Source organism: Mandrillus leucophaeus, unplaced genomic scaffold (genome assembly GCF_000951045.1).
Source record: "Mandrillus leucophaeus isolate KB7577 unplaced genomic scaffold, Mleu.le_1.0 Scaffold22, whole genome shotgun sequence".
In the NCBI taxonomy this organism is placed as follows: domain Eukaryota; kingdom Metazoa; phylum Chordata; class Mammalia; order Primates; family Cercopithecidae; genus Mandrillus; species Mandrillus leucophaeus.
In genome coordinates, this window is record NW_012102254.1 from 4,988,899 (window position 1) to 5,000,924 (window position 12,026).

Sequence of the window (12,026 nt, forward strand, 5' to 3'; positions counted from 1 at the left end):
TAGAGACGGGGTTTCACCGTGTTAGCCAGGATGGTCTCGAACTCCTGACCTCGTGATCCGCCCGTCTCGGCCTCCCAAAGTGCTGGGATTACAGGCTTGAGCCACTGCGCCCGGCCAGAAAGTAGGTTTTCAAAAAGATATTTGTATACTCACATTCATACTGGCATTACTCATAATAGCCAAAAAGGTGGAAACCACCTATGTGTCTATCAACAAATGAACAAACGAAATGTGGTACATACATATAATGGAAAATTATTCAGCCTTAAAAAGGAAATTCTGGGCTGGGCACAGTGGCTCAGGTCTGGAATCCCAACACTCTGGGAGGCCAAGGTGGGCAGATTACGAGCTCAGGGGATGGAGACCATCCTGGTTAATGTGGTGAAACCCCGTCTCGACTAAAAATACAAAACATCAGCTGGGCGTGGTGGCACGCACCTGTAATCCCAGCTACTTGGGAGGCTGAGGCAGGAGAATCGCTTGAACCTAGGAGGCGGAGGTTGCAGTGAGCCGAGATCGCACTACTGTACTCCAGCCAGGGTGACAGAGCGAGACTCCGTCTCAAAAAAAAAAAGGAAATTCTGTCACATGCTACAAAATGGATGAACCTTAAGGACATTATGCTAACTAAAATAAACGAGTCATAAAAAGACAAATACTGCCACTTCATGAGGCATCTAGAGAAGTCAAATTTATAGAGACAGAAAGTAGAATGGTGGTTGCCGGCGGCTGGGAGGATACAGAAAAGGGGAGTTGTTTAATGGGCACAGAGTTTATTTTTGCAAGATGAAAAGAGTTCTGGTGATGGATGGTGATAGTGGTTGTACAACATGAATGTGCTTATTGCCCATTAAAAATGGTTAAGAGGGTAAATTTTAAGTTTTCTTTTACCACAATTTTTAAAAATAATGAAACCACTATTTTGTATAGGAACCACAGTGATATGTCGTAAAACTGTAGCAAAAACATATTCCCTCAAAAATCTTATGTAAAGAATCTGGCCAGGTGCAGTGGCTCATGCCTGCAATCCCAACACTTTGGGAGGCCGAGGCGGGTGGATCACTTGAGGTCAGGAGATCAAGACCAGCCTGGCCAACATGGTGAAACCCCGTCTCTACTAACAATACAAAAATTAGCCGGGCCTGGTGGTGCATGCCTGTAGTCCCAGCTACTCGGGAGGCTGAGGCACAAGAATCACTTGAACCTGGGAGGCGGAGGTTGCAGTGAGCCGAGATTGTGCCACTGCACTCCAGCCTGGGCAGCAGAGCGAGACTCCATCTCAAAAAAAAAAAAAAAAAAAAAAGAATTAAATCAAGATCTTAATGATCAAATTTAATATATCTCTGGTTGAAAAGACAGAGGCACAACATTTTACTAGGTTTGGTGAGCAAAAAGAAAAGAACTTAGTAAAGAAGGATCCCCTGTGCATACTACACTCATAGGCGGAAGGTGCTCCTACCTCCACCATTCATCCTCCCTTTGGGTACCTCCTCACTGAGCCCTCCCTGGTTGCCTCTCCTATAGCTCAAGTTCATCACAGATTCCCCAGGGGCACGACCCAATTCCAAACCTGCTGGTGTTTCTAGAAACTCATTCTAATATGCTATCTTCTTTTTCAAAACTCTGTGTTCCCATCTACATCCTATTCCCTGAATACCCTAAAACCCATTCTCTCAACCAGACTTCTTCACAGGACTAGGTCCAAATTCCACCTAATCTGAAGTTCTAATCCATAGCACCATCTACCAGAGCCCCATATCTTCCAAAGAATTCTCTTCTACCAGCATGTTCTGGTCCTAACTCAGCTATGTATGCCCTGCCCTAAAATATTTCAGAGTGCATAAAAACTACCAGGACAGCTAAACTTGCAGATTTCCACGGCTCATCCCCAGAGATTTTCACTCAGTAGGCCTAATGTGAGGCCCTGGAATATGCACTTCAAACAAGCATACCAAGTCATTTGATGTGGCCTAGCACTAACCTAGGCTGGCCAGGTTAGCCTAGGTAAGCCTGAACTAGCCTGAACTCCCAGCCAACTAATGCTTTGGATACAAACCCCATATGATCTGTGCTAAAACTCATGAGACTAACCTTGGCTGCCCTATACCCCTACCTTCACCAGGAGAGTTCTGTGAATAATATAAATGTTCATTATATTGAACAGATTACATGTGTCTGCATCACAAGGTAGCTTAGGTTACATCTGTTTTCAAGGTTGGATTATACCTGACTGATGACCTCACAGTTATGAGACTCTTAAAAAAGGCAATTTCCTGAGGAAACAGTATTTTTCAGAGGCATGTGCAGCCTGATGCAGTATCTAAAGGATTCCCTGCCTTACACCTAGTTTCAAATGACCTTTTAAAAGAAAAAAAAAAGAAAAAACGCTTTAAATGTATCCAATAATTTTGCACCTCTAACTTTCCACTGAACCTTCAGACAGTTATTAGTGAGCTTGAGGTCTGAGGAGCATAAGAAGTGCCCAAACCACATTTGATGTCATTTCCCTGCAAAGGAAATGTGATACCTATGCTTAAGTGCCAAGATATTTTAGCTTATATATAGGGATAGATAAGCTGCTTAAAAATTACATTTTCAGTCTAATTATTTTGCAATTTCAAATTTATCACTGTCTGACATTATCCATGCCTATACAAATGACTTAAAAAGAAAAATGGAGCCTAACAGGATATTCAGAATTGCCTGGAAGTTTAAAAAGTATGAATTTTAAATTCTGAGCAAATCAATATTCTGTTTTCCACATTAAATATATGGAAATTCACATGGACATGTCAACTATATTTGGTTGTAAGTGACTCATTTCAATACCTGGCATGTCTGAGGACTAAGGCGAGAGCAATCTGATAAGAGAAAAAAAGGTAATATGGATAACAAAATGGAATGGAAAGATCACTGGACTCTGGACCAGCTGTATTCCAAGGTCAGCTCTACCATAGCTTGACTGTATGATCTGACTTTGTGGCCAAGGGCAATTATTAGACTGTTTTCAACAATGACAGGATACATATCAGCCTATGACCTCACAGAGACACTGTGAAGACAACACACATGAAATGACTTTTAAGCTGTGTTTCTTCAAAAGGATACATTCCAAATTAACCTACACTGTGTTCTTTTTGAAGTGCTAGTACGTGGTCTATACTGGAAAGTTCCTTTCATTCACTCAGGTGATTCACTGAGGAGCTGCTCTGCACAAGGCTCTATGCTAGGTACTGAGGAGGACTACAGAAGAAAATGTTAAGGTGTAAACTGGTTGGAAAAACAAAATACAGCCATGTGCCATGTAACAATGCTTTGGTCAACAACAGACCCCATATATGACGGGGGTCCTATAAGCTTATAATACTGTATATTTACTGTACCTTTTCTTGTTTATGTATGTATATATACACAAATCTTTACCACTGTGTTGCAACTGCCTACAGTATTCAGGTGGGAGGCTCACTTGAGACTAGGAGTTAGAGGCTGCAGTGAGCTATGACCAAACCACTATACTCCAGCCTGGGCAACAGAATGAGACCCCATCTCTTCAAAAACAAAACGAAACAAAAGGAAAAAACAAGCATTTCAACATTTAAATAAATCCTGTAGCAATCCTTTTGTAATAAAATAATCAAACTATCTCTTTTGCATGGATATTTCTTAGAACATCTCTAGACACATTTTTTGAAATGGCTACTATCTCCTACCAATTCTTATACAGAAACCAATTTCACTTCTAAATGCACCCGAAAAAGAATACTCCTTAGGGCAGGAGCCACATTTAAAACCTTCAACAGCAGCCTCAGAGCAGGAAGGGCCAAAAGGAAGGAATAAAAATGGAAATTCTAACTCATAAACCCCTTGGTAAAGAAAAAGTTGCAAAAAAGTTGTACCTTCACATTTACAGAAACACTCAAAACTTTTTTTTCAGGGGGGGAAAAGCTAGGACTGACAAATGAGAGAATGAGTTTCACATAACCCCAGTTTGACTTTATCACCCAAATAATTTAAGAGTTTCCACTTCTCACAAAAATCAATACAAAAACATCATTCTTACTACTTAAGGGACAAATTTCCTTTCTCTTTTATGTATACAGAGGATTTTCGTTTGTTTTAAGGTCTGAATTGGTTAAATTTAGTATTCTGGCAGCTGAAAAACAATCATCATAATTCTCAAGTTCTCCATTCTATTCAATCTTTGTCACGCTAAGCTGCATCAAGCCATGGCTCCATATTGCTTAAACACATTTGAGACCTGGTGTAGGATCACATTAAACCCTTCAGTGCCTATCAGATAGACAATAACCTAATTAGCTAGCAGAGCACATGTGACAGTGGCCTGACCAGAAACACAGTGGAAGACACTTCCTTGAACTCTTTCACCAACGACAAGGTGAGCACTTTGCGAAGGGGAACTGGGAGAAAATACGGAAAGGTGGAGAGGAAAATGTGGAGGGAAGCGTGCAGCTAGGGTTTTCAAAGAACATTACAGTAAACAGAAATGGCACACGGGGTGGACTGTAGAAAAAGCAATCATCTTTTCTGCAACACACACAGTGTGGAATAGATGACCCCTCTCTCTGAATTTTGCACCTCTAACTTTCCACTGAACCTTTCAGAAAGTTATTAGTGAGCTTGAGGTCTGAGGAGCATAAGAAGTGCCCAAACCACATTTTGAGGTCATTTCCCTGCAAAGGAAATGTGATACCTATGCCTAAGTGCCAAGATATTTTAGCTTATATATAGGGATAGATAAGCTGTTTAAAAATTACATTTGTTTCTCCTACCAGATATTCCCAGGCTGTGGCCACCAGATTTTCAAACAGCCTAGGGGTATAAACACGAAGTGAGTACAATTATTTACAGGCAAGAAAAGTGTGGATGCTAAATGGGTAACACTAAGGGAAATAAACACGTGTTGTTTTTAATCCAAGACAAACCAAAGTCTTTAAAAACACCTATTTTATAACTCTTAACAACCAGAGCCTCTCTCTCAAAGATTCAACAACTTGGATTTACCGAAAAGTCAATTTGCAGTGTCAGAATTCTCGAGATTAGCCTCTGGCTGTCGACACAGACTTAAGAACCTGCTTTTGGCTGGAGCTGTTTAAAATTTAAACCAAAGTAAACTCCTTCAGGACCTTAAGAGTACTGACTGTACTTTAAATTTTTTCTGCACACTGAAGAGTGGTCAGGCAGGCTTCAGTACCCAGATAGGCTGTAACCCAAACAAAGGTTTGATGATTTGTGTGTAGACTCTAAATTGCTGTTTCAGGTCCGTTAAGTAAGAAAAAACTCTTTTTCTTTGCTAAGTCATACAGCTAAATTCAGTCTCTAGCTCTCCATAGAAAGTGGGGACAAGCGTGCCCTGAAGGGCCGCATCATAACGCCGACCCCCACTCGCTGGAGGCCAATCTGCAGCTTCTCTCTTCAGCTGTGGGCGCTGGGGCCGAGCACGGTGGAGAAACACCGGCGCGCCGCTGGTTCCCGGTCCATGGCTACTCGGGCAAGGCCTAGGAGAGGCCGCGCCGGATGAGGAAGACCGGTAAGTGCCAGGAGCTCCCACACACTATCTGCCGCCCGGGACTCAGAAGCCCTCCCCGAGGCCGGGGCCTGCAGCTGCCTCCCTGCCCGCCGCCCCTCCGGCCCGTGGGACTCACAGCTTCAGCTGCTCGTAAGCCGCCGTCGCCATCCTGCACAACCACCTCCTTCCTTGTCTCTCCGCCGGCCCCGCCCCGCGCCGCCACCTCGGCTACAGCGCTACCGGTCACCCTGGCAAGGCGGCCGCAGCGCCCAGCCTCGTCCCACCCCTTTCCCCGCCCCACAGGAGAGCCGGCCTTAACGGGAGGCTGTGGAGGACAAATTAGTGTGCGAGCTAGAGCACGCGAGACATGCCGCCGATGCCGCAGGTTGGAGTGCGACGAAGAGCGCCATGACGAAGCCGCTGCGGATTGGTGGAGCGCGTTTCGGGGAAAGGCGGAGCAGCGGGAGCTGTGGCGCCGGGGCAAAATGGATCGCTGGTTCCCGGAAGCCTGTTCATGCTACATAAGGGTGATCAGCCCTCGCGGAGAGGGGTTTACCAGCTCGGGGCCAGTGGCGCAATGGATAACGCGTCTGACTACGGATCAGAAGATTCTAGGTTCGACTCCTGGCTGGCTCGCAGTGCTCGTTTTGCCACACTTGCATGTATTACAAGACCTTGGAAAGGCGTATGGTTAAAATGTGAAAGTTAAATATCTCAAATTTTGATGCTAGTTTGCTCACAATGTCATCCTTTAAACTATGCTAGGAACCTGGAGTTGTCTGAGGTGGTTCGCAAACTGCAGAGCGTCCTGTTCCTAATGATGCACCTGAGAAGTCTGTAAATGGGGTATATTTAGACAAACACACCTGGAAAAGTAGCAGTTTGGAGTGGGCATTGCTGTGGCCGGAGGTTAGCAACCGGATGACGCAAAAGCGCATTTAAGGCAGCGGTTCTGGCCTTTCCCCGCCGTGGAGCAGAAGCCCCCATAGCGTTGTGATCCAACCAGCAGCGAAGAAAACCTGCAGTGCGGCTGCGCGCGGTAGTGGGGGTCCACAAAACGTCAGAATCTGCAGAAGCCCTGGCCTTTGCGAGCTCCAGCTCCGAAGTCAACCCGGCCCCCAAATTCCACTGGGAAACCTTAATACATGGGTGTTTTTGCAGTAACAAGACCTCAGGTAGTCTAGTATATTACCCCTCATTGTACAGATGCGCTACTTGGACACCCGAGAAGGCTCGAAACGTCTGCGGCCGAAAGGGGACTCGAACCGTGGGATTATATGAGTCATCGGATACTGTCCGTTGAGTTATCACTCGATCAATTAATTTCCGCAACATAACGTTTTCCCCTGATAAAATTATAGATTTTTAAAAGATATAAAATTATTGGGAATAATAACGTGATTCCTACCCTAGATCATTACTATTATTTTTTTTCCTTAAAGCCTTTTTTTCTTCTATACTTTTTAACATGGGTATACTTGCACATGTGTTTTTTCAAATTGGGGTTGTGTGGAAGGAAATAGGTTCTTCATTTTGTCCCCTTACCTTTTTGTCTGAGATTTAAGGTCATTAAATATTCTTTGAAGATATTTCATCAGAGAGCTAGATATTTTATGTATAACCCTTATGCTGGGAATTTGGGTTATTACCAGTTTCACACTTAGAAAAAATGATGCTGCTTAGGAGTTCGAGACCAGCCTGGGCAACATAGCGAGACCTCATCACTAATACATAAATAAATAAATAAATTTTAATTAGCTAGGTTTGGTGGTGTGCACCTATAATCCTAGCTACTCAGGAGGCTGAGGTGGGAGGATCACCTCAGCCCAGGAGGTCGAGGCTGTGACCATGCCACTGCACTCCAGTCTGAGCAACAGAATGAGACCCTGTGTTGAATTATTATTATTATCATTATTATTATTATTTCAGACGGAGTCTCACTCTGTCACCCAGGCTGGAGTGCAGTGGCGTGATCTTGGCTTACTGCAACCTCTGCCTCCCAGGTTCAAGTGATTCTCCTGCCTCAGCCTCCCACCTGGCCAGGCTAGTTTTTTGTATTTTTTTTAGTAGAGACGGGGTTTCACTGTGTTAGCCAGGATGGTCTCGATCTCCTGACCTCGTGATCCGCCCGCCTCGGCCTCCCAAAGTGCTGGGATTACAGGCTTGAGCCACTGCGCCCGGCGGCAGATGTTATTAAGAATCACAAAATGGGAGATTCTGGATTATCTGGATGGATATAATCACAAGCATCCTTATAAGGAGGCAGGGAGGGTGAGAGAGGAGATGTGACAATAGAAGCAGCCAGAATGATGCGGCCACAAGCCAAGGAAAATGGGCAGCCTCTAGAAGCAGAAAAGGGGCAAGGAATGGGCAGTCCCCTATAGTGCCTCTGAAAGCATTGCGCTTCTGCTGACAACCTTGACTTTGGCTCATGTCCAGGATGACAGAAAGATATATTTGGGTTGTTTTAAGCCACCAAGGTTGTGGTAATTTGTTAGAGTGGCCATAGGAAACCAATACAGACTTCAACAGAGCAGCAGAGAGCTTCTCCTCACAGCCTCCTGTGGCTTTTTGACTATGCAGCTTTGATGAAGAAGTACACTGACAGACAAGTTACTGCCTCACAGCAACCACAGTAGTAGAGTGGTCAAGACAGTGCCCTCTGGATGAGATGGTCTGGGATGGAGTACTTATTGCATACTTTCTGTTTACTTCACCCTTCTGTGTCTCAGTTGTCTTGTCTATCAAATGAGGGATGATAAAGAACATACAGTCCTTGGAATGTGGTGAGCACACAGGAAATATCAGCTATTACAGTTGCTACTGCTTCATCACAGCATTTAGAACCAGACCAGATACCCCACTGCCCAGTCCCACATGGCTCAATGCCCGAGGCTGACTCTTAGGACTATGCCATCTCCTCCCAACCCCTAGTGCTGGGATGCCTTGCTGGTAACTGGAAAGTGGCCACAGTGGGAATATTTACATTATAGATATCAGCAAATACTCCATATCAGGGCTCTTAAATTTTGTGCCCCAGAAGGGCTGGTTTGCCAGCACACCACAACCCCAGACCACCTTTTACCCTGATTGCATCTTCACCCCTTGCACCATCAGTCTTAAGCAAATAGCAGCCCATGTTGGTAAAATCAGACTAGCCGTTCTCTTATCACTTAAAAAGAAAAAGAAAAAAAAAAAGAAAGTTTTATTCTGGTGTAAGGTGCCATGACTATCAGCATCCTCACTCCCAGCTTTCCCGTGTCCTTGGCACGTCAGACCTGGTAGCCACAAGGACTAAACTGGAGTCTAGAACAAACTCTTTCCCCACCCCAAGGATTCTAACCACACACTTGGCCCCATCACTCTGCAAGTCCCATGTTCCTGCATGTGGCTGTCTCAAAACTGAAGGATCACTCACCTCGAGGATTCTTTGGTCATAACCTCAGAAGAAAAAAAATGGTAACATTCACAAAAGAGACAAAGTGACCTTACATGTCACTGCATGTCACACGTCTCAATCTTAAAGGTCCAGTAAAAGAAACTGCTGATTCTTGGGATATGATTCTCCAAGGTCTCTCACTTTTTTTTTTTTTTTTTTTTTTTTTGAGACGGAGTCTTGCTCTGTCATCCAGACTGGAGTGCAGTGGCTCGATCTCGGCTCACTGCAAGCTCCGCCTCCCGGGTTCACTCCATTCTCCTGCCTCAGCCTCCAGAGTAGTGGGATTACAGGCACTCGCCACCACGCCCAGCTAATTTATTGTATTTTTAGTAGACACGCGGTTTCACCATGTTAGCCAGGATGGACTCGATCTCCTGACCTTGTGATCCGCCCACCTCAGCCTCCCAAAGTGCTAGGACTACAGACATGAGCCACTGCGCCTGGCCTATTATATGATTTTTTAATGTTTTGTTCTTGTGTTGTTTTTACTATTTACTTTAATCAATTTGTCATTTATTTTGTTGCCATTTATCATGACGTAAAGATCAATTACTCTTAAAACCTGACACACTTTATTGAGCAATTACTTCATGACAGGAACTGCTCTAATTCCCTTACTTGGATGAATTCCATCATTCCTTACAACAATCCCATGAGGTAAATTCGGTTGTTATCCCCATTTTCACAGATGAGGGAACTAAACTGGCTTAAGGTCATTGAGCAATTGAGTTACAAAACCTGAGATAGCACCTGAGTCTGGGCTCTTGACCCCAAGGCTGTCCTGCCCTGAGGACTCACTGTACCCTAGAAGACACCACATGAGTGGGTTCAAGGACAATTCCCTGTCTGGGCATGGATGGCAGTCACATATGCCACTTACCCCTCACCCCTACTAATTGGCAACAAGAAGACCCCATTTCTAGTCCTGATGATGCTTTTACCCACTAGCTCTGGGCTCTTGGACATTTCCTCTCCTTTAATAAAATAGGGGTTTAAGTTGCAGCCTGTCTCATAGGCTTTAGGGAAAAAAAAATGCTTCCATCTGAGCAGCCACCACCCATTGTCATGTAGAAGGAACTAAGAGAGGCAAAGTTTGACGTTTCTTCACCAGTTGGGAACCATAAACCAAGGCTTTTGTGACATATAGTGAGACTGAAAACCAGAAAATAATCTGGCAGAAACATCCATTCTTCTGGGGTTTTTAAAGGCCAAACAAGCCAAAATCAGATTCCAAGGAAACCAGTGTTCAGGATAAGGAACCAGCCAATGATGAGTAATATAAATTCATATCTTTAGGTGAGTTTTTCCTATAGTAAAATTGTTACATAAATATAACTTTTTACAAAATCTGCCAGAGGACTTCCAGTGAAGACAGTCCAAGCTGCAGATGAAGCTTGTTGGCACATCCAAATAATTTCTACAACCTCAGCTCCCACTTGTAGACCTTTTAATATAGAAGTTAAAAAAAATTATTCAGGCAGATAGTGAGGGTACACGAGTCCTTGGTAAGGCTTTTCTTTTAATAAAAAGCAGCCCCCAAAACCATTTTTTTTCTAACAGAAAGCAGCCTGAAAAGTCAAGCTGCAAGCATAAATAAGCAAGCTAGAAGCTTGCATAGATAAATGCACCTGGAAGCCAGGTACATCCAATATGGAAGATTTCTCCTCTCTTCTGTTTGTTGCCATGTGTGCAGGTGTCAAGGCTCTGGCCAGGTAAAAAACCCCATCTGCATAATAAAAGATCAAGGTGGAATGGCCAGTTTCTCCGAGGGCTATGTAAATGGCATAGCTGGTCAAACTAATCCCTTGGGCTTTATGTAAATCAAACACCACCTCTTCAAACCCTTCCTCTGTGTATCAGACTGCTTCCAGCCAGGAATGGGGAGATCCATTAGGAGTCCTCCTCCCTCTGCATGGGGGAGCTGTTCTCTTTTTTCTGCCTGTTAAACTTTCCGCTCCTTAACCTACTCACGTGTGTCCGTGTCGTTAATCTTCTTGGCACAAAACAACAAACCTCAGGTATTTCCCCAAACAACAGAGCTGATTCACTTTGATCCATTTTGTCTATCATGGAGTCTGGCTTCCTGCTGAGTTTTCGAATTGGGTGTCCCCTCACTTTCACTCCGTCACAGGCTTGCTGTGGACCAAGTCTCATGGGCAACACAGGGCCCAGAACTGCCTGTCCTTGAGAGCTAGGATTAGTTGGAGGGACATGTATGTAACCAAGTGGTGGCAGTCCCTGAGGCTGCCTTACACCCCTAGACGTATCCACAGAGCCAGGGATTCTCCTAGAAGTGTCACATATCTAGTGCTGTCGCCTACCTGGGAACTTCTAACCAGATCTCTCTGACCATAACCCACAGGGTATGACCTACTCTAATGTTTTTTAACACCTAGAGTACAAAGTCTCAATCATGTTTGTGTAGGAAGCATTTCTGTTTTCAATCCAGGGAAAAATGCAAACCCCACTTTCAGGGCTTCTTGAAGAAAAGGCACCCAATAACCTAGGAATATTCTTTCATTTCCTCTCAAAAAATGTTTGTTGGAGTCTGTGGTAGGCTGACTAATGCTCCTCCTGGGGTGAAGGGTGTCCAGGTTCTTGGCATCTTCAACAAAGAAATGGACAAAACGCACAAAGCAAGGAAAGAATGAAGCAACGAAAGAGTTTTTGAAAAACAAAAGTACACGCCACAGGGTGGGAGCAGGCCAAGCAGCTCAAGAGCCCGCTGACAGAATTTTCTGGGGTTTAAATACCCCCTAGAGGTTGCCCATTGGTTCCTTGTTGTACACCCTATGTAAATGAAGTAGAGGTCCATGATCAGTCTGATTGGTTGTGAGAGGGGACCAATCAGAGGCTGAAGCAAAGTTACAAAGTTACACCACCCTGTACGAACATCTGGTTGTGGAAAGCAACCAATTAGAGGCTGAAGTTACAAAGTTATACTCAAATGAAGACTTGGCCCGCAAGCAGTCTGATTGGTTGTGGGAGGAGATGAATCAGAGGTACTTTCAATTTTTCACCTGCCATGCAGAAAAGGGGCTGGGAGGTGGTGGTGGGGGG

General features: G+C 44.4%; 1 protein-coding gene and 1 non-coding gene across 4 annotated transcripts in view; one reads left to right on the top strand and one right to left on the bottom strand.

The window, feature by feature from the left end:
* SACM1L (SAC1 suppressor of actin mutations 1-like (yeast)) overlaps positions 1–5,920 on the bottom strand; it is a 55,400-nt gene extending 49,480 nt beyond the window's left edge. Inside the window, exons 1-2 of one of the 3 annotated variants that reach the window (XM_011981094.1) lie at positions 5,664–5,920; positions 4,791–4,830 (exon numbers count right to left, since the gene is read on the bottom strand). Coding sequence is in view for 1 of the 3 variants with exons in the window: in XM_011981093.1 (XP_011836483.1) it covers positions 5,664–5,695 (32 nt within the window). In the remaining 2 variants the exon portion in view is untranslated. The remainder of the gene's footprint in view (positions 1–4,790; positions 4,831–5,663) is intronic. The other 2 variants (XM_011981093.1, XM_011981095.1) reach the window with 2 other exon arrangements.
* Positions 5,921–6,090: 170 nt separating this feature from the next.
* TRNAR-ACG lies at positions 6,091–6,163 on the top strand. Its single transcript has one exon. It is a non-coding gene; the product is annotated as a tRNA-Arg (tRNA).
* Positions 6,164–12,026: the final 5,863 nt, after the last annotated feature.